The sequence below is a fragment of the Hemiscyllium ocellatum genome, chromosome 19 (assembly GCF_020745735.1).
Source record: "Hemiscyllium ocellatum isolate sHemOce1 chromosome 19, sHemOce1.pat.X.cur, whole genome shotgun sequence".
In the NCBI taxonomy this organism is placed as follows: Eukaryota; Metazoa; Chordata; class Chondrichthyes; order Orectolobiformes; family Hemiscylliidae; genus Hemiscyllium; species Hemiscyllium ocellatum.
The window spans coordinates 14,319,793-14,344,211 of NC_083419.1; the positions used below are offsets into that span (position 1 = coordinate 14,319,793).

A 24,419-nucleotide genomic window follows, 5' to 3' on the forward strand; every position below is an offset into this window, starting at 1 on the left:
TAGTGTACCTGGATTTTCAGAAAGCTTTTGATAAAGTCCCACATAGGAGGTTAGTGAGCAAAATTAGGGCGCATGGTATTGGGGGCAAAGTACTAACTTGGATTGAAAGTTGGTTTGCTGATAGGAAACAAAGAGTAGTCACTTTTGGAATGGCAGGCAGTGACCAATGGGGTACTGTAGGGATCAGTTCTGGGATCGCAGCTTTTTACAATATATGTTAATGATATACAAGATGGTATTAGCAATAATATTAGCAAATTTGCTGATGATACTAAGCTGGGTGGCAGGGTGAAATGTGATGAGGATGTTAGGAGATTACAGGGTGACCTGGACAAGTTAGATGAGTGGTCAGATGAATGGCAGATGCAGTTGAATGAGGGTTAAATGTATGGTTATCCACTTTGATGGCAAGAACAGGAAGGTAGATTGCTACTCTCTGAGGATGAAAGATCAGTCTTCAGCAGAGGCCTCACCTTCATTCCCCTACGCTCTTGGATTAACAAGTTCAACATGCGGTGAGACATCGAATATTTCTTCCGTCGCCTTCCCCTCGCACCTACATCTTCAACCAGGATTCTCGCCCACCCTCTGACAACCCCTTCTCCCGCCTCCAACACACCCCATCCACCTGGACACCCTGTGCTGGCCTCTTCCCTGCCCTCGATCTCTTCATAGCCAACTGCTGCCGCAACATTAACCGCCTCAACCTCTCCACCCCTCTCACCCACTCCAACCTCTCACCCTCGGAGCCCCCTTGACCATGACCCCACCTCCCACCACCAAACCATCATCTCCCAGACCACCCATAACTTCATCATCTCAGGGGATCTCCCATCCACCGCCTCCAACCTCATAGTCCCACAACCCTGCACCGCCTGTTTCTACCTCCTGCCCAAAATCCACAAACCTGACTGCCCCGGCCGACCCATTGTCTCAGCCTACTCCTGCCCCACTGAACTCATCTCTGCATACCTCGACACGGTCCTGTCCCCTTTAGTCCAAGAACTCCCCACCTACCTTCGGGACACCACACACGCCCTCCACCTCCTATACGATTTTCGCTTCCCTGGTCCCCAATGCCTTATCTTCACCATGGAATCCAGTCCCTGTACACCTCCATCCCCCATCACGAAGGACTCAAAGCCCTCCGCTTCTTCCTTTCTCGCCATACCAACCAGTACCCTTCCATTGACACCCTCCTTCAACTGTCTGAACTGGTCCTCACCCTGAACAACTTCTCTTTCCAATCCTCCCACTTCCTCCAAACCAAAGGAGTAGCCATGGGCACCCGCATGGGCTCCAGCTATGCCTGCCTCTTCGTAGAATATGTGGAACAGTCCATCTTCCGCAGCTACACTGGCACCATCCCCACCTTTTCCTCCGCTACATCAATGACTGTATCGGCGCTGCCTCGTGCTCCCACGAGGAGGTTGAACAGTTCATCCACTTTACCAACACCTTTCTCCCCGACCTCAAATTTACCTGGACCGTCTCAGACTCCTCCCTTCCCTTCCTAGACCTTTCCATTTCTATCTTGGTCGACCGAATCAACATGGACATTTACTATAAACCGACCATCTCCCACAGCTACCTCGATTACACCTCCTCCCACCCTGCCCCCTGTAAAAACGCCATCCCATATTCCCAATTCCTTCGTCTCCGCCGCATCTGCTCCCAGGAGGACCAGTTCCAATACCGTACAATCCAGACGGCCTCCTTCTTCAAAGACCGCAAATCTCCCCCAGACAAGATGATGCCCTCCACCGCATCTCCTCCACTTCCCTGTCCTCCGCCCTTGAGCCCCACCCCTCCAATCGCCACCAGGACAGAACCCCACTGGTCCTCACCTACCACCCCACCAGCCTCCATATACATCATATCATCCGTTGTCATTTCCGCCACCTCCAAACGGACCCCAGCGCCAGAAATATATTTCCCTCCCCTCCCCTATCAGCATTCCAAAAAGACCACTCCCTCCGTGATTCCCTCGTCAGGTCCACACCCCCCACCAACCCAACCTCCACTCCCAGCACCTTCCCCTGCGACTGCAAGAAATGCAAAACTTGCGCCCACACCTCCCCCCTTACTTCCCTCCAAGGCCCCAAGGAATCCTTCCATATTCGCCACAAATTCACCTGCACCTCCACACACATCATTTACTGCATCTGCTGCACCCAATGTGGCCTCCTCTATATTGGGGAGACAGGCCGCCTACTTGCGGAACGTTTCAGAGAACACCTCTGGGACACCCGGACCAACCAACCCAACCACCCCGTGGCTCAACACTTCCAACTCCCCCTCCTTCTCCACCAAGGACATGCAGGTCCTTGGACTCCTCCATCGTCAGACCATCGCGACACGACGGCTGGAGGAGGAGCGCCTCATCTTCCGCCTAGGAATCCTCCAACCACAAGGGTTGAACTCCAATTTCTCCAGTTTCCTCATTTCCCCTACCCCCACCTTGTCTCAGTCAAATCCCTCGAACTCAGCACCACCTTCCTAACCTGCAATCCTCTTCCTGACCTCTCCGCCCTCACCCCCACTCCGGCTTATCACCCTCACCTTGATCTCCTTCCACCTATCGCATTTCCAATGCCCCTTCCCCAAGTCCCTCCTCCCTACCTTTTATCTTAGCCTGCTGGACACACTTTCCTCATTCCTGAAGAAGGGCTCATGCCCGAAACGTTGATTCTGATGCTTCTTGGATGCTTCCTGACCTGTTGTGCTTTTCCAGCAACACGTTTTCAGCTCTGATCTCCAGCATCTGCAGTCCTCACTTTCTCCTCGAAGATTTAAACTCAAGTATATACAAGCGCAGTCGCTCCAGTCTTTCAGTGTAAGGTAACCCCGCCATTCCAGGAATTGACGTCGTGAACCTATGCTGCACTCTCTTAATAGCCAGAATGTCTTTCCTCAAATTTGAAGACCAGAACTGCACACAGTACTCCAGGTGTGGTCTCACCAGGGCCCTGTACAGCTGCAGAAGAACCTCTTTGCTTCTATACTCAATCCCTCTTGTTATGAAGGCCAGCATGCTATTAGCCTTCTTCACTTTCACTTTCTGTTGTACCTACATGCTTACCTTCATTGACTGGTGTACAAAAACACCCAGATCTCTCTGTACTGCCCCTTTACCTAAATTGATTAAGAATTTAAATCCTTGCTTCCTGCGCCAGTTCCCCAGCCACACGTTCAAGTCCATTATCTCCGTGTTTCTGGCCTCACCAGCCCGAGGAACTGGAAGCAAACCGGAGATAACCACCTTGGACGTCCTGCTTTTCAGCCGCCTTCCTAGTTCTCCAAAATCCCGCTGTAGTATGTTCCTCCTCTTCTTCCCGACATCATTTGTGCCGACATGTACCACCACCTCTGGCTCTTCACCTTCGTCCTTGAGGATTTCCTGCACTCTGTCTGTGATGTCTTTAATCCTGGCACCAGGAAAGCAACACACCATCCTTAAATCCCATCTGCTGCCACAAGAACCCCGGTCAGTTCCTCTCATTATGGAGTCCCCTATTACCACGGCTCTGTGCGATGTCTGACTCTTCCGCTCTGTCTCTACGCCAACGTTTGATTGACAGACCTGGCCGCCTCGTCGGTCTCTACTGTTTCCAAAGGATTCCTGAAGAAGGACTCATGTCTGAAATGTCGATTCTCCTGCTCCTCGGATGCTGCCTGACCTGCTGCACTTTTCTAGCAACACATTTTCAGCCACCCTTGAGTTTAGAAGACTGAGAGGGGATATGATTGAGACATATAACATTATTAAAGGATTGGACACTCTGGAGGCAGGAAACTTGTTTCCGCTGATGGGTGAGTGCCGAACCAGAGGACACAGCTTTAAAATACAGGGTAGACCATTTAGGATAGAGATGAGGAGAAACTTCTTCACCCAGAGTGTGTGGTGGCTGTGTGGAATGCTCTGCCCCAGAGGGCAGTGGAGGCCCAGTCTCTGGATTCATTTAAGAAAGAGTTGGATAGAGCTCTCAAGGATTGTGGAATCAAGGGTTATGGAGATAAGGCAGGAACAGGATACTGATTCAAGATGATCAGCCATGATCATATTGAATGGTGGTGCAGGCTCGAAGGGCAGAATGGCGTACTCCTGCACCTATTGTCTATTGACTACCACTTCCCATCTCTTCTCGATGACTATGCCACTCCAGTTGCAGTACTGCATTCAATTTTGAGAATCGAATTTTATAAGAAATATATTGGTCTTGGAATAGTTGCATCATGATGTTTCCAACAATTGGGAGTGTCTAATTAGGAGAACTGGCTTCATGAGAAATTGCTTGTGTTTCCTCACACTGAGAAAGTTGAGGAGTGCTCCAACTGAGTAAAATTAAATTCCATTTTCATTTTATCGGCAGATACAAAGAAAATATTTCCACTGGTAAGGGATTTCAGACTGAAAAAAGAATAATTTTAAAATTTAAGAAAGATAATTTCAAAATATAATAAAGAAACATTTTCACACAATCTGTAGTGAAGTACAGAATTCTTCACCCACAAGGCTGTGATCATTGTTCAAATGAAATTTGTGACAGAGGTCAACAAATGCTGGTTTCACAAGGGTGTTATGGGCTCATGAATAAAAACCAATAGATGAAGTTGACATACATATCAATTGGAATCTAACTGAATAGTGGCAAGACAGAGGTTGAGTAGCAGACTCCTACAAAATATAGTTCACATCCAAAATGTTTCATAACGTAGAGTTATTTCTCAATGAGAATAAACAAGATGTTGTTAAACATAACTGCAGCATTTTTCCTGTAAACTAATTTTGAGTGAAAATTTACTAAATTGGAGCATTCAGACATTTAGTTAGAAAAGTGAGGTATTTGCATTTATATCAATAGGAGCTTAAAATCTGTTTGCTTAGCTTCTGTGATTAATTTATCTTTAAAAAGAATCTCCTTAAAAAATTAACTACTTAATTTACAATGCTAATATGAAAGTTGAAACTATGCCAACACATTGCTGGGACATATTCTGATTAACTATTTAATGGTTAAGTCAATTGTCTAAAATTGTAGTTTTATTATACATTTTGTACTTGTGCAATGCACACCAACTGAACAGATCTTGAACATATCATCAGTAATTAAGGGATTGCTTTGAAAGAGCAGTTAGGTCACAGGTCAACTTGAGTTTAAAGCTATTAGGGAACAGAACTAGTTAAGAGTTATATCGGCAGTTTTTGACAGCTTAAAATATATGGAGGTTAGATGAGAGGAGAATTGATCAGAAATGAATTGCAATAGTTGAGTCGAGTTGAGGGTTCCACCAAGAGATGAACTGAGCCAAGGACAAAGGTGAGGCAGGAGGTTTAGTATCAAAAATCCAAATACCTCTGGTATAAAGAATTTCAAAGATCAATGACACTGCATGAATAAATTTCTCCTTACCTTACTTCATAGGCAGCAACCACTTATTCTGAGACAGTGACAAATAGTTCTAGATTCCCCTATAATGGGAAACATTCTTCAGGACCTAACCTAAAGTTATAATTTTATATGTTGCAATGAGATTACCTCATTCTTTTAAACTGCAAGGATGATAGACCCAGTTTATCAAAGCTCTCTTCTTGGGAAAACCGCCTCGTTCCAGGAACCTTTCATCTTTTTTACAATCTCTTCAATTCTACTTTAATTTTAGAGACCAAATTTGTACACAGTACTCCAGGTGCAATCCTACAAAGTATTTTAGAATTGCAGTAAAACTTCTGGATTTGTACATTGACATCCAGATTCCTCTGCATGCCAAAGATCTCCAATCTTTCACTATTCAAAAATATGATATTTTATTTTTTCATCCAGAGTATACATCCTCAACACTTGCTCAAATTATTTTCATCTGGCATGTTCTTTTCCACTCACTTAATTGTGCCTCTTTGTGTCCTCTTCACTGTTTACTTTTCCACCGAACATTTGTTGTGAAGTTGAAGGTGTGTACTGTATCTTTAAGAGAGAGTGAAATTTGTTCTGCACTGAGAACTTAGAAGCAAGCACCTGTGTACATGACTTGACAACAGTCTCAGAGTGTACTGGAAAATTGAAAATATGTAACATTTGGCTATGAAATAGATACCAGAGTTGGTTGCTATTTTGACAACAATTTGAATTTAACTGGCTTAAAGTATGCCCCAGGATACTAAATCTCGATTGCGTTTGAATTTATTGTTTTGCCAAAATCGAACCAACGAGATGATCCAATGTTAGAGATGTATAACTGCAGGCGTTTTGAAAAGTGCAGACAGAGCAACTGCCATCAACACAGATCCAAGAAATTAGGAATTACTCTATCAAAGGTACTTTTTCCACATGAAACCCATTTGCAGTAAAAAGTAAGATGACGACCCAGGGAGATCTTCAGCGGAAGACAAGACACCAAAGACACTAGCCGCTGCGTGGTTTTGAAATTAGGTTGATGTAATTTTAACATGTTTTTAAATTGGAACAGTATTTTGTTATAAGGTTGGAGGCAGGTAATAAGGAGTTAAGTGAAAAGGGACTTAAGAGTTGTAAATAGTTGTTGTTTAATGTTTACCTTGAGTTAAAGGATAAATTGATATTTTCTTTAAATAGTGGAATTTGGGGAATTCTTTGTCACTCATTTTAACAATTTAGGATGCAAGGCGGGCTTTTCTGGGTGTTTGTTTTAATTAACAGAAGGGTTCACTGCTGTGTCATAGCACATTAATGTCAGCAAATTTAGACACAATTACACATTTAAGAGTAAACAGGTGTTTGGCATTAATTGATCAGCTTCACTCACTAATGAAACTTTCAAATTTTGTAGACGGCTGTGGAAACTCATTAATTGATTTCTGTGTTCAACTCAGTCAATTTCTAAATACTAATGAAATCAAGGGAAATGGAAGTATCATGGAAAAATGTTTTGATGTAGATGAAAGGTTGTAATTTAGAAATCATTGAGTAGGCTCAAGGGCTGCATGATCCTACTCCTATTTGTTTGAGCACAACAAAAGGACAACTGGAACACAGTTCTAGAGTCAGGAGATTTGGAGGAATGTGTATGAGTGAATTATTGTCAAAATTATTGCCATCGAAAAGCTCTGTACCTTAGTTCCTAATTCACCATCAGTAACTTCATCCCTTCATCTAAATATTGATTACAGACTGCAAGTAACTAAGGCCCTAGTACTAATCCTTGGGGAAACTGTGTTGCCTCCAGTCAGCCAACATGAAAGTGAACTGTTCCTTTCTACTTAACTATTCCTGCCTGATAATCAATCCTTAATCCATTCTAAACTGTCACCCTCAATAACATATGCCTAATTTTAAGCAATAACCTATAGTGTTTTACCTTTATTGAAGACTTGCTTTGAAAATCCAAATGCACCACATGCACTGGCTACTCCTTATCCAAACTGGTAATTATTAACTCAAAAAAAAAGAGATTAACACAAGTTTCCTTTCATAAATCTGTGTTATTTCTACCTAATCATATAATTTTGAATGCTGTGTTACCACGTTCTTAATATTTCCCTAATGATGTCGGGCTAATTCATCCTTTTCCTGTTCCTTGATCAGCATGGTTGCATCAGCATTTTCTCAATCCATGAGGACTGCTCTAAAATCTATGGAATTCTGGAACACTAAAGCTCATGGATTTGCAATCCGTACAGCTACACATATTAGAGATAAAGGGAGGATGCCATGTTTAACTGTTCCCTTTTGCCATCCAAACTAAATGAACATTTTCATATTGCTGAGTGACAGTCTTAAAAAGATACAAAACAATGTTTCAAAGCATTGAAACTAAACAAGCCTTTTTGCTTGGTAAAGCATATAGAAATAAATATACATAGTCCGATTGTATATCATCTTTCAACAAACAAGGAAATATTTCACACTGTGCCTCTGCTCAGAGGTGAGAATCCAGCACAAAAACAATGTTTTCGTTCAAGGATGGATGAGAGTTAGGAGGGCATGGCTGATGAGAATGGAGGGAACTACAAGTACATGGAGTATCAGGCTCTTAGCCCATGATTTTCCACCAATTATATGGAAAATCCCAGTCTTGTGATTTTGGGAATAAAAACTATGAGAAAGGAAGTTATCACACTTGCCAAGCCTCCATTATTGTATGCATTCTCATTGCTTTAGCAGACAAAACTAATTATTATTACAAGAAAGAAAATGTCAAACCTGTGAATCACTTCCACCAGAAGCAAAATACTCTCCATGCCTAGAAAACGTTACAGCAAGTACAGGGCCCTAAAACAAAAATTATTTATTTAGTCTATTGAAAAGCAGTTTATAATTAAATTTTCATTTCATTCAGACTTGTCATGTTAATGCACATTTCTATAATGTCTTTCTAAGAAAGAACTATAAATGAAACTGCTTTACAGCTATTAGGGTATAAATACACATGTAAGTGACTTCACATTTTGAGAGGTTTTCTGCCATTTCACAAGATCCCTTTGGAAGGGAGCAAATTTGTAGAAGTTTCCCAGCCGAGTTTATTTACTGATTTAACACTAAATCAGAATCAGATGACAGAGCAATTGGAGAACTATAAAGACTATAAAGAACTAAATACATAATAGTTTCACTACATAATGTGTCACTATTTTCACCTGGTGTCCATGAAGGGTGTAAAGCAATCTTCCTTCCAACAAATCCATTATCTTGAGAGTACAATCACTCGATGCAGTGATAAGATAGTTACCAGAAGGATGAAAAGACAAGCAGTTCACTGAAGCACTGTGGACTGTTTAGAAGACAGGATGGTCAGACAGACTTAATGAGTTATAAAAAATCAATTATTTATGAGCTTCCTAAAAAAAGGAACAATTAGAATCCCTAGACTTGACTTGCTGCACTGTGATGAGACTGTTTTTCAGGTAGCCACATGAAATACACACATATGATCAGATTTCTTACTGGGTACACAATTACTGTACATTTTAAAAAAATCTTCATGGAATGTGGCAGTCATTGTCAAGGCCAGTATTTGCCCATCGCTAATTACTTTTGAACTGAGGGACTTAAATGCTCTGGTGAAAAGGTCAAGTAAGAGCCAACAATATTGCTGATAGTAATCGAGAAACATGTAAGCCAGACCAGGTAAGGGATGGTAGATTTCCTCCTCTGAAGCACATTAGTGAACCAATTGGGATTTAATGGGAATCAATGGTAGTTGTTATGGTGGCCATTACTGAAACTGGCATTATATTTCAGATTTATGATAGGAATTTAAATTTTGTTATGCTGGGATTTAAATTCATATTCCCAGAGCATTAATCTGGGCCTCTGTTATTAATCAAATTATATTACCTCAATACCACCACCTCCCTGGACACAATAAGGCTCTTACGTCACCATGCTGTAAATAGCAATGTGTTAAAATTAAATGATCATTACAGATTTAATCACGCTATCCCAATAATTACAATTCCATGCAAATGTAGTTATTGTGATTTTTAAAATGACAGCTAATGATTTATTAATTACTTGCTCCAAGACTATCAATCAATACAAGAGGACTCATTTATTGCTTTTGCTTATATCATTACTTACTTAGAGTCATACAGATGTACAGCATGGAAACAGACCCTTCGGTCCAACCTGTCCATGCTGACCAGATATCCTAACCCAATCTAGTCCCACCTGCCAGCACCCAGCCCATATTCCTTCAAACCCTTCCTATTCATATACCCATCCAGATGCCTCTTAAATGTTCCAATTGTACCAGCCTCATCCACATCTCTGGCAGCTCATTCCATACCACGTACCACCCTCTGCGTGAAAAAGTTGCCCCTTAGCTCTCTTTTATATCTTTCCCCCTCACCCTTAACCTATGCCCTCTAGTTCTGGGCTCCCCGACCCCAGGGAAAAGACTTTGTCTATTTATCCTAACCATGCCCCTCAATTTTGTAAACCTCTATAAGGTCACCCCTCAGCCTCCGACGCTCCACAGAAAACAGCTCCAGCCTGTTCAGTCTTTCCCTGTGGTTCAAATCTTCCAACCCTGGCAAAATCCTTGTAAATCTTTTCTGAACCCTTTCAAGTTTCACAACAGCTTTCCGATAGGAAGGAGACCAGAATTGCACGCAACATTCCAACAGTGGTCTAACCAATGTCCTGTACAGCCGCAACATGACCTCCCAACTCTTGTACTCAATACTCTGACCAATAAAAGGAAAGCATACCAAACACCTTCTTCACTATCCTATCTACCTGCGACTCCACTTTCAAGGAGCTATGAACCTGCACTCCAAGGTCTCTTTGTTCAGCAACACTCCCTCGGACCTTACCAGTAAGTGTATAAGTCGTGCTAAGATTTGCTTTCCCAAAATGCAGCACTTCGCATTTATCGGAATTAAACTCCATCTGCCACGTCTCAGCCCATTGGTCCATGTGGTCAAGATCCTGTTGTAATCTGAGGTAATCCTCTTCGCTGTCCACTACACCTCCAATTTTGGTGTCATCTGAAAACTTACTAATTGTATCTCTTACGCTCACATCCAAATCAATTTATGTAAATGACAAAAAGTAGAGGACCCAGCACTGATCCTTGTGGCACTCCACTGAAAAACAACCCTCCACCACCACCCTCTGTCTTCTACCTTTGAGCCGGTTCTTATCCAAATGGCTAGTTCTTCCTGTATTCCATGAGATCTAAAGCATTTTTATTCCTTTAGAATCCAAAGGAATTTCCTACACTTTATCATTTTCTCAATATACTAAACTGAGTTTTGGCCATTGCTCAATATTTAGCAATCAGCCAATTTTTTTAATGTATTATTCACACAATGCTGTTTTAAATATAGCCAACAATTATGCAGTACAGGTATTCCCCGCTTTACGCAATTTCGCTTTTACGAAAGATCTACATTAGTATTTGTTTTGTGAATCCGAAGAGGATTTTTGCTTTTACGAAACACAGCGATACTTTTTCACATATAAATCATGCACCTTTGCTTTAGGCCATTTTTGGCTCATGAAAGGTTTCGTGGGAATGTGGGACTACCTGTATATAGTTTTACTAGTTGCACAGAATTTTGAAAGCCATCCCAATGGTTTTTTTAATGCAACCTTGCAGTTATTCTCCTGAAGTATGAATTGTAGTAGCTCACAGGTCCCCTAACTCTCCCTCATTTCTTCCTTTTGTCTTTCTCATTCTCTGCCTCACCATTCAGGTATCCTTCCTTCTCCAATCATCTTTTACACAACTCCCTCATTTTATACTCTGAAAACACACACATACACACACAGTAACTGTTAAGGGAAATGGATCTCTTGGCCCTTAAGAGTGGCTATAGACAGTGGACGTATTGGTTATAACCTTATAATCTTGCAAATTTCTTTAGATTCTGGAATGGTCCCAACAGTCTCAAAGGATGCAAAGTAAAACACTGTTCAAGAAAAGAGATGTATAAAGTAGGAAGTAGGACCAGATTATCTAAAAATCATTGAGAAAATGCCAGAATTCGTTATTTAGTAGCAGGTAATTTAGAAAGTCATAATACAATCGGACAGATCGACATAGTTTTGTGAATTGGCAATAAAGTGACAAAAATATTACAGCTCTTTGAGTAATAAATAGTGGATAAAGGGGAACTATAAGTTTATTGTATTTGGATTCAAAACACATTTAATGAAGTGCCACATTAAAGGCTGCTGCACTAAGAATCTTAGGAATCGTAAGCAAAGTTAACATAGTCCTAGAGGACCATAGGGCTGCTCTCTCATGATACACAACTGGGTGGTGGTTTAACAATTTTCATGGATCGAGGGCTGGTTAACAAAGAAGAGACAAAGATTCAGAATAAATAGGATCTTTTCAGATTGAGAAACTGTAAGTGGAATGCTACAGGATCTTAAATATTTATGATATATACTAATGTCTTGGAGGATTGACAGCATTCTAACCAAACCTGATGATAAAACAGATACATAAGAAACAAGTTGTGAGAAAGATATGAAGAGCATCTAAAGAGATACACAAAAGTGATGAGATTGGGGAAAAATATGGTAGAGAGAGTAACTATGGCAAAATGTGAAGTTGCCCACTTTGGCAGTACCACTCATTGGGGGAGCATGCTGGAAATCAAACACCGGCATTCCCAGAGTTGTCACAAAAGTTAAAGGTTTTATGAATTATGCAAAGTTCCCAATTTACCTGATTTTCAGACCTGGATTAACAGAAAGCAGAGACAAAGTTTCTGTATGTAACGAAAACTACAATTTCATACAGGTAATTACACTATAGCCACGTGAACAGTTTAAACTGTTGGCATGTAATTTAAATTTTAAAAATCTAATATCGTTATAAGCATCCCCTTACACTCTCACAAACAGACAGGATAAAAATAAATAGATACGGCGGTGGGGGAAAAAAGTGGTAAGACAGTTCAGCAGTCTTTGCTCCTGGTTCAGTGTTTCAGATGATCATCATGATTCTTCTGCGGGCCAGTTCTTTGCTTTGGTTGTCTTTCCCTGGTTGCTTCTACTGGCTGGTAAGAGACGCAAGATGACTGCTAGATATTTTTAATGACATTGCTGGAGCAAATGGACTTGAATCTGGGCTTTCTGGCTCAGGGTACTGACATTACCACGGTGCCACAAGACCTATGCAAACACGGGGAGAATGTCTGTGTGGAGTTTGCACAGTCACCTGAGAGTGGAATTGAACCTGGGTCCCTGGCGCTGTGAGGCTGCAGTGCTAAACACTAAGCCACCGTGCCGCCCTATCCAAGCATCCAAACATTCTCTCAGTTCCAAATTGCTTCCAAAACTCTAAACTACATTTTAAAACAGCTTTTTCACATTTCAGTCCATAGTTTTTAAAACACAAAATAAAATTTAAAAAAAACAGTTCTTATACTACTAATCCAGAGGTTCAGATGCTGGGGATAATGATTCAAATTTCATCATGGTAACTTAAATTCAATGAATAAATTTGGAACATAAAGCTAGTCTCAGTAACAATACCCACAATTGCTACAGAACTCATCTGGTTCACTAATGTTCTTTAAGGAAGAATATCTGCCATTCTTTCATGTGACTGCAGATTAACAGCAATGGGACTATTATTTACTGCCTTCTGAAAGGGCCTAGAATGCCTCAGTTCAAGGGCGATTAGGCAGCAACACCCGTAACATATGAAATAATTTTAGAAATCTATTAAGAACTTGGATCTCCTTTTACAAAAATCAATTTAAAAATTAGCATGCAAATACAGCAAGTATTTAGAAATGCTAGTTGAACGCTGGCCTTTAGTGCAAAGGGATATAGCATAAAAAATAGCAAAGTTTTATTACACCTGTACTACATATTGGTCAGGCTGCACTTAGAGACAGTATAAAGTTAAGGTTTCCTGACGTCAGTGGTGGGAAAGTTGCTGAAGATGATATTGAGGGATGAAATCTATTTATATTTGGAAAATAATGGGTTTATCAGTGATAGGCAACATGGTTTTGTGCAGGGGAGATTACACCTTCACCAACTTAGAACTCTTTGAGGAAGTGACCAAGTTGATAGATGAAGAAAGTCCATCATATACATGGACTTTAGTAAGGCACTTGATAAGGTTTTCCATGGTAAACTAATGGAGAAAGTGAAGTCACATGGTGTGCAGGGTGTTCTAGCTAAGTGGATAAAGAACTGGTTGAGCTACAGGAGGCAGAGTAGTAGTTGAAATGGAGAAAGGTAACCGATGGTGTTTCACAGGGATCAATGCTGGGGCCACTATTGTTTGTGATATACATAAATGATCTGGGGGAGGACATTTTTGATCTGATCAGTAAGTTTGCAGATGACATGAAGATTGGTGGAGTAGCAGAAAGCATAAGAGACTATCAAAGAATTCAGGAGATTATCGATAGACTGGAGAGTTGGGTAGAGAAGTGGCAGATGGAGTTCAATCCAGGCAAATGTGAGGTGATACATTTTGGGAAGTCTAATTCTAGAGTGAACTATACTCTAAAAGGAAGAGCCTTGGGAAAAGTTGATGAGCAGACAGATCTGGGAGTTCAGGTCCATTGTACCCTGAAGGTGGCTGCACAGGTGGATAGAGTGGTCAAGAAGTCATATGGTGTGCTTGCCTTTATCGGATGGTGTAGTGAGTATACAAGTGCTGGCAGGCCATGTTAAAATTGTACAAGACTTTGGCTCAGCCGCTTTTAGAATAGATTAGAGATTAGATTCCCCACAGTGTGGAAACAAGCCTTTCGGCCCTACAAGTCCACACCGACACTCTGAAGAGTAACCCACCCAGACCCATTTCCCTCTGACTAAATGCACATAACACTATGGGCGATTTAGCCTGGCCAATTCACCTAACCTGCACATCTTTGGACTGTGGGAGGAAACCGGAGCACCCAGAGGAAACCCACAAAGACACAGGGAGTATGTGCAAACTCCACACAGACAGTCGCCCGAGGCTGGAATCAAACCTGGGACCCTGATACTGTGAGGCAGCATTGCTAACCACTGAGCCACCGTGCTGCCCTGTGTACAGTTCTGGTCAATACATTACTAAAAAGATGCGGACGTTTTGGAAAGGGTGCAGAGAAGGTTTACAAGGATGTTACCTGGTATGGAAGGTGCTAGGTAAGTAGACAGAGGTTGAGTAGGTTCGGATTGTTTTAATTAGAAAAAAAGGAGATCGAGGGGAGATCTGATTGAGGTCTATAAAATCACGAAGGGTATACACAAAGTGGATAAATATGAGCTTTTTCCCAGGGTGAGGGATTTAATAATGTGTGGTCACGCATTCAAGGTGAGAGGTGAAAAGTTTAAAGGGGATACATGCGGAAAGTACTTTACACACAGAGGGTGGTAGGTGGCTGGAACGCGTTGCCAGCAGAGGTAGTAGAGGCAGGCATGGTAGATTCTTTTAAGGTGCAACTGGACAGATGCATGATTGGGTGGGGAACAGAGGGATACAGATGCTTAGGAATTGGGTGACAGGTTTAGACCATGGATTTGGATCGGCTTAGGCTGGGAGTGCTGGAGGGCCTGTTCCTGGGCTGTAAGTGTTCTTTGCTCTTTGTTTCCTTACTTAAGAAGGAATATGTATATGAAACAGTTCTGAGAAGGCTCATTAGGCTGCTATCTGGGATTAGAAGATTGCTTTAGGATTTTCAAAAGGCTTCCAATAAGGTAACACACGTAAGGCTACTTAAGATACCAGCGTTGCATTCAGAGCACGAGAAGCATGGATAGAGCTAAAGAACAAGGAGTTTGGACCATTTCAGGCTGGTCATCTGTAATTAACAGTGACAGCAAATATTGCTGGAATCACAATTATTTACAGTATATATTAATGAACTGGACGATGGAAATGAATGCACTATCATGAAATTTGAAGATGACAAAAATAGGTAGGAAGTAAATAGCTAGGATAACAGAGTCTATAAGGGGATAAAGAGTGGTGAATGGGTTAATATTTGGCAAATCATAGAATCCCTACCTTGTGGAAGCAAGCCATTCAGCCCCATCTAATCCACACAGACCCTTAGGAGCAACCCACCCACATCCACCCCACCCCACCCAACCCATTTTATTGCATTCCACTTCACCTGCCACCCTATCCCCCTGATCCTGCACTTCCCATAGCTAATCCGCCTAACCTGCACATTCCTGGACACTGTGGGTAATTAGGTATGGTCAATCCACCTAACTGCACATCCCTGGACTGTGGGAGGAAATCGGAGCACCTGGAGGAAACTCACGCAGACAAGGAGAATGTCTGTATGGAGTTTCCAGTCACCTGAGGCTGGAATAATATAGAAAACATGAACTTACTCACTTTAGCAGGAACGATATATTTAAAAAAAAAGAGCTGAATATTAGTTAAATGAGAAAAGACTGCAAAAAGCTGTAACAGATGGATTTGGGGAAACCTGTGTACGAATCACAAAATACTATCATACAAGTTCAGCTAGTAATACAGAAGGCAAACAGAATGTTGGCCTTTATTTCAATGGAAGCAAAATATAAAAATAGGGACGTCGTGCTAAAACTTTACAACGTGCTAGTCAGACCTTTCCTGGAACAGTGCGAGTAATTTTAGTCCTCCTATCTAAGGAAAGAAATACTGGCATTGGAAGCAGTCTAGAGATGGCTCACTAGATTAATTCTGGGCATAGAGGGCTTTTTAATGGGAAGTTGGATAGGTTGGGCTTGTCCTCCCTGGAGTTTAGAATAATGAGAGGAGACCTTAATGAAACATATCAAGATTCTTACAGGGCTTACAAGGTAGCTGCAGACAGGTTATTTCTCCTTCTGGGGAGGCAGGGACAGAGGGGAGAATCTCAGAGTAAAAGGCCACCCAGTTAGGTGTGGTGGAATTTATTCTATCGGAGGGCAGTGAATCGGAGGGTTTTTTTTTGTTTTATTGTAGAGGGCTGTCAAAACTGGGTTGTTAAGTATATTAATGGTTGAGATAAACAAGATTTTTCATCAACAAGGCGATGAATGGGCTTGGGGAAAAAGCAAGAATGTAGAGTTGAGGATTCAGATCAGCCAATGTTATCGTTGAATGACAAATGTGACTCAATGGGCTTACTTCTGCTCCTAGGTGCTTTGAGAAGAGGTTGACCAGCATTGGCCTAGATTAGTTGCAATTTAGAAGATCAAGAGGGGACCTTACTGAAACACAAGGGTAGATGTTGAGAAAATGTTTCCTCTCATAAGAGAATCTAAAACTAGGGGAAAAGTAAAAATCAAAAAGGTTTCAAAATAAGAGATTCCAATTTAAGATAGACTGGGAGCAATCTCTTCTTTCAAGAGGATGGTTAATTTCGGGAATTCTTTTCCCCAGGGAGCATTGGCAGGTTAGATTAATGAGTACAGGCAAGGCAGAGATAGATTTATGATGGACAAGACAGTCCAGGGCTGTGAGGCCAGAAAAGTGGAGTTAAAGCTTCAATTACATCAGTCTTGTAGAATGGTAAAGTTACTCAATTTACCAAATGTCACATGTCTGCCCCTATATCTTAACAGCTCTTTGGCTCAAGAGAAGCACTTTAATTATAAACAATGTTATCTTACTTTTGTCTTGATGAAGATATATTTTGTGGTAATAGTGATACTGGACACACACATCTCCTCTACATGAAAGTTAATAATACTTGACAAACTTCATTAGCTATCCTGTTTAAGTCAGGTTGATTTTTTTTATCACATAGACAATTTGAGCTTTGCATCACACTTTGAAATCGATATATGTAGAAGTGGTCAAAAGTCACAAATGTCAACCCTGAAAAGAGGTTTAGGGGTTGGGGAGCTTTGGTTCACCTCTGCCATTTTAAAGCTCACTTTATTTTCTTTTTAAAATATGTAAATTATTTGACTATTAAAAAAGCCTGGAATTAGGAATTAACTGATGACCATGAAACTACGGTTGATTGTCAAGGAAAACTCATTTCGCTTACTAATGTTCTTTAGTGAAGGAAATCTGCCATCCTCACCTGGTCTGGCCCTCACATGACTCCAGATCCACAGCAATGCGGTTGATTCTTAACTGCCCTCTGAAATGGCCGAACAAGCCACTCAGTTCAACGGCAGCTAGGGACAGGCAATGAATGGTCAGCCACCAATGCCCACGAATGAATAAAAAAAATTCAACTTTTCCAATCTAGCTTTAGAACTTACTGTAAAATCTTGTGTACATCTTGCAAAATAGGAAATCATTGATTAAATTATGGAAACTGAATGCAAAGGTCAGTAAGAGAGGGAATGACATGCAAATTCAGAATAGATGAGGAGTAAATTAACAAAAAAGGCCACAAAGTAAGTATTAGAAAGAAATTAAGTCAAGCTTATGACAAAGGCAGACAAGATAAACATTTGATCTCAAACATGACCATTTTTCTTAATGCATCATATTCTGTAACTAACATGGCTTAACGTGTAGACCTCAAAAACATTTGCGACTCAAAAACTGTTTGATACAAGAAAATCTATTTAGATTACATGAGGAACAACAGTGCTGAGAATAAGGGTAAAGTCAGCATGGTCTCATCAAGGGAAGATCATGCCTGACAAATCTGACAGAATTCTTTGAAGTAGTAATAAACTGGTTAGATCAATGAGAGCCAATGGATGTTATCTACCTGGACTTCAAGAAGCCTTTTGATAAGGTACCACACAGGAGACTATGAGTAAAATAAGAGCCCATGGTATGACAGGCAAGGTGCTAGCATGGATAGACGCTTGGCCATCTGGCAGAAAGCAGAGAATGGGGACAAAAGTGTCCTTCTCAGGGTGGCAGTCAGTAATAAGTGGGGTTCCACAAGGCTCAGTGTTGGGATCACAGCTTTTCACTTCATACATTAATGATCTACATGAAGGAACTGAGGGTATCCTGGCTAAGTCCGCAGACGGTACAAAGATAGGTAGAGGGATAGGTAGCATTGAGGTGGCGGGGAGGCTGAAGAAGGATTATGAGAGTGGGCAAAGAAGTGACAGATGGAACACAATATGGTCATGCACTTTGGTAGGAAGAATAGAGGCACGGACTATTTTCTAAATGGGGAGAAAATTCAGAAGCCTGAAATGCAGAGAGATTTGGGAGTTCTAGTCCAGAATATTCTCAAAGTAAACTTGCAGGTTGACTTAGGAAGGCAAATGCAATGATAGAATTTATTTTGAATGGCCTTGATTATAAAAGCAGGGATGTACTTCTGAGGCTCTATAAAGCTCTGACGTATTTGGATTTTGTGCGCAATTTTGGGGATCATTATCTCAGGAAGGATGTACTGACCCTGGAGCATATTCAGGAGGTTCAGGAGAATGGTTCCAGGAATGAAAACCTTAACACAGGAGGAACGTTTGAAGACTCTGGGTCTATATTCAATGGAGTTGAGAAGGTTGAGGGTGGGGGGAGGGGGATCTAATTGAAACATACAGAGTACTGAATGGCCCAGACAGAGTAGATGTTGGGCAGATGCTTCCATTGGTAGGAGAGATAAGGGCACAGCCTTGGAGTAAAGACCTTTTAGAACGAAGATAAGGAGAAACTTCTTCTGCCAGAATTCATTGCCACAGAAGGCTGTGGAGACCAGGTCATTGAGGATATTTAAGACTGAGATCGATAGATTCCGGAGTATCAAGGGGATCAGGATTATGGGGAGAAAGTGACAGAATGGGGTTGAGAAATTTATCAGCCATGATTGAATGGCAGTGCAGGCTCAATGGGCCAAAATGTCTAATTTCTGTTCCTATGGCTTATGGTCTAAGCAATGCAACTATAAAGTGAATGGTATTGTTTTAAGCACAGATCCATAAACATTTTTCATTCGTAACATTGATAATTTTTTTTCAGTCCGTAGACATTTATAAAATTTGTTCAAAAATGCTACAAACATGCAAGGTTGAAGTTTGTTGAATATGGTAAACTATCTTCTCACAAACATGAATAATTTATCAGTTGTTTAATATAAACAAGTATTAATTCAGTTCTCATTAGTTACCTTGGTAATGTTGTAGCAGTTTGTTTATACGAATATCCCAAAGCTTCACAGTATTGTCAGTTCCTGCTGAGGCAATACAGGTACCACTGGGATTAAAATCCACAAAGTTGGCAAATCTGGATTATAATAAACATCATATTTTTCAGTATAAATTACAAGACCATTGTGGCTTACAGCAAAAACAGTGATGGAATCATTTCAGGTATTTGGATAGCTAAATCTTCTGCCTATAGAGTGTCTGTCTCAGTTTTGCTACAGAAGCAAAGCATTTCACCAAAAGAAAATCAAATGTGACATCTGAAGTCGAAAATTTACAAGCTATTCTAACTACACACCGAATGACCTGACCACAGCAGGTCATATGTAGCTCTAATATCCAGATTTGCCTAATGAGCTTACATCAGAGAATGAATAGAATATCAACAAAATCATTTAGATTATTTTATGGTGTGATTTAATGAAGCGGAGGTTGAAAGATTAATGCATTTTGTAAAGAAGAAATATGAACTTACCCTCTGTAATCAGTGAAAGTATTGATACATTCTCTGCTCACTGTGTCCCAGATTTTAACAGTTCTGTCATCACTACAGGAGACTACAAGTCTTCCATCTGGAGAGAACCTAATGATTGAGTGCCAGAAAAATATTTAAAATAGAGTAAAGATATCTCTCATAAAATGCAAATATCTTGCAAATTTAAGCACCATTAAAAACAGAGGCCTTGCATGAATATTAAACTGCCATCCTTAACCTGGGTGCAAACAATGAAGTAATGAATAAAATCAAAATGTATAGTTCAAACTAGTCTCATTTCAAATTCTGATTTAGAGTTAGAATACAAGAAATAGGAGCAGGAGCAGGCTGTTTGGCCCTTCGAGCCTGCTCTGCCATTCAATATGATCATGGATTCAGATCCACTTACCCACGCTTTCATTGTACTCCTTAATTCCTTTATTGATTAAAAACAAAATTCCATCTTAGCTTTAAAAATGTTTACTGAAGTGGTGTCAACTACTTCCCTAGGCAAACAATTCCATAGATTGAAGAAGTAGTTCCTTGTCAATTCTGCTGCCCCTAATCTTGAGGCTATCGGTTTCACCTGCCAGTGGAAACATTCTCTCTGCTTTTATCTTATTTATTTCCTTCATAATTTTACATGTTTCTTTAAGCTATCCCTCATTCTTCTGAATTCTAATGAATATAACCCCAGTCTACTCAGTCTCGACTCATCAGCCAACCCCTCAACTCCAGAATCAATTTAGTGAACCCAATAAAAATAAAGTGTAATGCACTGTAATACAAAATGCAGAACAATGTTCAAATCTGTATCGGCATGTCCCAAATGTGATTCAAAATTCATTCTTAAAAGGTAGTATTTTAAATTTGTCAAATAAGTTAATCCTCTGTGATAGTTCAGCTAGAGTGACTTCTGCACAATGAATACTCTTGTATTCTGTGCCTGAAGACAAATTCAACGCACAGTGACACAACATTCAATTACCAGCACGGCCAAAGAAGCACATAGTGAATCCACTCCAAACTTGAAGGATTAAACCTTGCTTTGCTGGTATCAATCTGATCCATGCTGGTCACTGAGCCAACCAGCCACCCAATACAAAGTTGATGTGACAGCATAAACCTTTACATTCTTTTGTAGAGTGGAGCTATAGATCATGATGGCGAAGGCTCCAATTTCTGTCTATCATATGGCTGGGCAAGAATATCTCCTGTTCTTACAGCCTGCCTCTGGTGTATGTTGAATAAGTTGATATTTAAAACTGTTTGACTGCTATGAATTCACTTCCATCACCAACAACCTCTGGGACTCAAACAAAATCTCTGGCTCAGAGGAGAGGACACTGGTAGTCTTGAGGCAGAGCTCTAATGAGCATAACCTGATCAAAATTATCTAGATGAACTCTAATAGCCCCAGGTGAAATTATTACAGAACAGGGATGACACTGCGTCGCTTGATTACTCAAACAAAAACAGAAACTCAGCTGGTATATCATCATCTGTAGAGAGAAAGCAGAGCTAACATTTCAAACTCAGTGACCGTCTTCACTACAAAGCTCTAGAGAAGGGATGATGTCAGCAAACACTCGCTAATGAGTATGATTGTTCTGCTAGGAAATTCCATGTCACTGGTCACAGGTTCTGAGAGTCATTGCATGTTGATACTCTCACATTGACTGCATATTTGGCAGGTGTTTCTGGGAGGTGGTATTGGCCCTTTGCCTTGAGATTGTTCAGATGACTGAAGTAACGTCTGGAATATCATTTAATACTGCACGGTGTAACAGGCAGTATCAATTTCAGTGGGGAACAGTTTAACTATCATCACTACTGCAAGTCTCTAATTTGGTTAAGTCAGTGTTAATTTCAATGCACACAGAGCTCAGAGGGATGATGGTTGGTGCAAAAAAAAACACCCAAACACAGCTGTAGTATTAACATACAAAGGACAATATTGTAAAAATAACGTTTCAATTCCACTGAAGAATAGCAAGCTGCATTTAATTCAGCATAAACATTTCTGTTGATGCAAACCACAAAATAACTTGCCGTTTCAAATTGCATTTTAGCATGGGGTCATCTTAATTAACTCTCAATATCTTCATTGTACAGCATGGTCACATGTAACCAGCTGACTATATTATTTGATTTCAATTAAACCAAACAGAATGACACATCAGGAGAAACTGAAGCTTAATTCTATCTTGTTTCTGTGAACTTTTATCCCATTTTGTGAAGAAGGGAAAATGAAAGGAACTCTGTCTGGTCATGTGAATATTCCAGGTTTACAAGCTGAAGGAAGGGAAAACTTGAAAGCCTCGATGGAAAGGACCTCAAGTAAAAAAAAGCATAAGTCTGGGAGGAAGGAAAACTGCACAAGCAACTATATCTGCACTCAGACATCGTGGGAAAAGTAGTATGTTATTGTATCTGAAGATTTCTGTGACTCATGAGGAACATAAGGACTAAAGCGAAGTGAATGCTAGAAATAATTTTTCATGTTTATAGCACTCCTTTGTTTTATGATTAAGCCTCTTTTTAGCTGCACCCTTTTTATGAAAAATGGGAGCACTTGTGTCATATTTTGTTTCATGCCACTGGAGAAAATGGTACAACAAACAGTGACACTGGGTATTGGGAAAATGCATATTAGGAATCAAACCTTTTGAATAAGTTAACAACGTCTGCATACTTTTTGTACCAGAAGTGAGTTATTGCTTAGAACACAGTAAAAATGTCCCAGTGGAAAACAAATCTCAATCTATGAATTCAACAACGTTAGGCACAGTATATCACACACTTAATTCCTATTGCACCTCTGACTGAATTCAGCAAACTTAGCAGATATTTAAGATTTTTTCTAACCTGATAAGGCAAAATAAAATGAATGAAACTTAAAAATTCTGCCACTCTATCAAATTTATGCAGTGCAGACTCAAGTCACAATTTAATCATGATTCAAAAATAAGTACAAATATTAAGCCAACATTATGATCAGATACTTGTATACAGATAACATTTTCACTCACCTATCTGTTCCTGAAAATAAACGTACCTGGCAGAACGAACCCAGTTATTGTGTCCTTTAAATGATAACAGAAACCGTTGTTGATGCGTGTTCCACACCTTTATTGATTTGTCGTCAGATGCCGTAACCAGGAAATTTCCATCACAGGAGAAGTTCACACCGCGAACTACGGCACTGTGGGCTGTGAATGTCGTTGATGTTCCTTTACTAATTAGAAGACAGCAAAATCACTTCAGTGCTTTCTAAAACAGACATACCAGATAACACAGGCTGTTTCTAAATCAATATAACAAACATCAATGCATTTTCAAGACCTAAAAAGTGACAAAACTCTTCCTTTAGGAAAAAAACACTCCCTTCAATTAATTTTCAATTTAAACATGATTTAACTGCAATGTTGCCGTCAAACGGTTATTGGATGAAAAAAAGCACACTTTTGAAACGAAGTGGAGTTTTATATTCTAGAAATAGCTGCAATGCTTAATTGCATCAATTTAGTATTCTAGATATCATCCCTGGAATCCTTACCATGTAATAAACACGATGCTGAGCAGCCTGGATTTTCAGTAACAGCTTGTACTGAAAATCATATTGAAAATACAAGACTAGGTGCTATGAGGGCCCTTGTGGTTCAGTGACCAGAAAGCCTTGGTTCAAGTCCCACCTGCTCCACAGACTTTTAATAACAAATCTGCACAAGTTGATCAGAAAATATCCAAACACTAAGAGATAAGCTCATTCTATGTGGAAACCATTTAAAAGAGTATATGCAAAAGATGTTATAAAACTATGTGCAAACTATATACCAAATGATTATACAGAACACTACTAATGTTGTTTCTTTCTCCCCAAAGAAAAAGGAAAATGTGAAGAGAAAACCATTCATGAATATTTTCTTTTTAAATTCTGATCAAGTTCTTTCAAATATTTCATTTTAATTCACTCCAGAAACAGAACTGAAAATAACCTATGTGCAAAGATGATTTCATTATGGAAAATCATCTTGACAGATACTTCACAACTCCATTACAGTCCGTTTTAGAGACTGCAAAACGTATGCAGAGTACCTTATTTGATGAAATCACCTTGGCAACTACAATGCATTTTTAAACTTGACTGCAGAAAGAGAATCTAGAGAATTGTAGCTAAACTGGTCTGATTTATATTCTAATTGTATACAATGGTCTTGTATTCAGTGCAAATCTATTGCATCATATCTTCACAGGAGTCATATTTCACAAAGTCTTCTCTCTTTAGGGCAAAAATCAGTGACAGTATATTTCAATTCAAGTAATTAATTCATTAGAAGTGAATAAATTGAGATGGCAACAGTCAGTAAGAATCAACTAGGTAACAATAAAATAATCAAACTTTCCTGCTTCTGCCCTAATTTATCTCTCTAAAATCTTACAGT

General features: G+C 40.2%; 1 protein-coding gene across 5 annotated transcripts in view; it reads right to left on the reverse strand.

The window, feature by feature from the left end:
• Nucleotides 1-24,419, reverse strand: part of poc1b (POC1 centriolar protein B) — a 126,852-nt gene that overhangs the window by 77,555 nt on the left and 24,878 nt on the right. For all 5 annotated transcript variants that reach the window (XM_060839249.1, XM_060839247.1, XM_060839252.1 and 2 more), the window contains 5 exons: nt 23,033-23,212; nt 19,975-20,082; nt 19,463-19,578; nt 8,615-8,748; nt 8,181-8,249 (listed from right to left, as the gene is read on the reverse strand). In XM_060839249.1, coding sequence (XP_060695232.1) covers nt 8,181-8,249; nt 8,615-8,748; nt 19,463-19,578; nt 19,975-20,082; nt 23,033-23,212 — 607 coding nt within the window. The remainder of the gene's footprint in view (nt 1-8,180; nt 8,250-8,614; nt 8,749-19,462; nt 19,579-19,974; nt 20,083-23,032; nt 23,213-24,419) is intronic.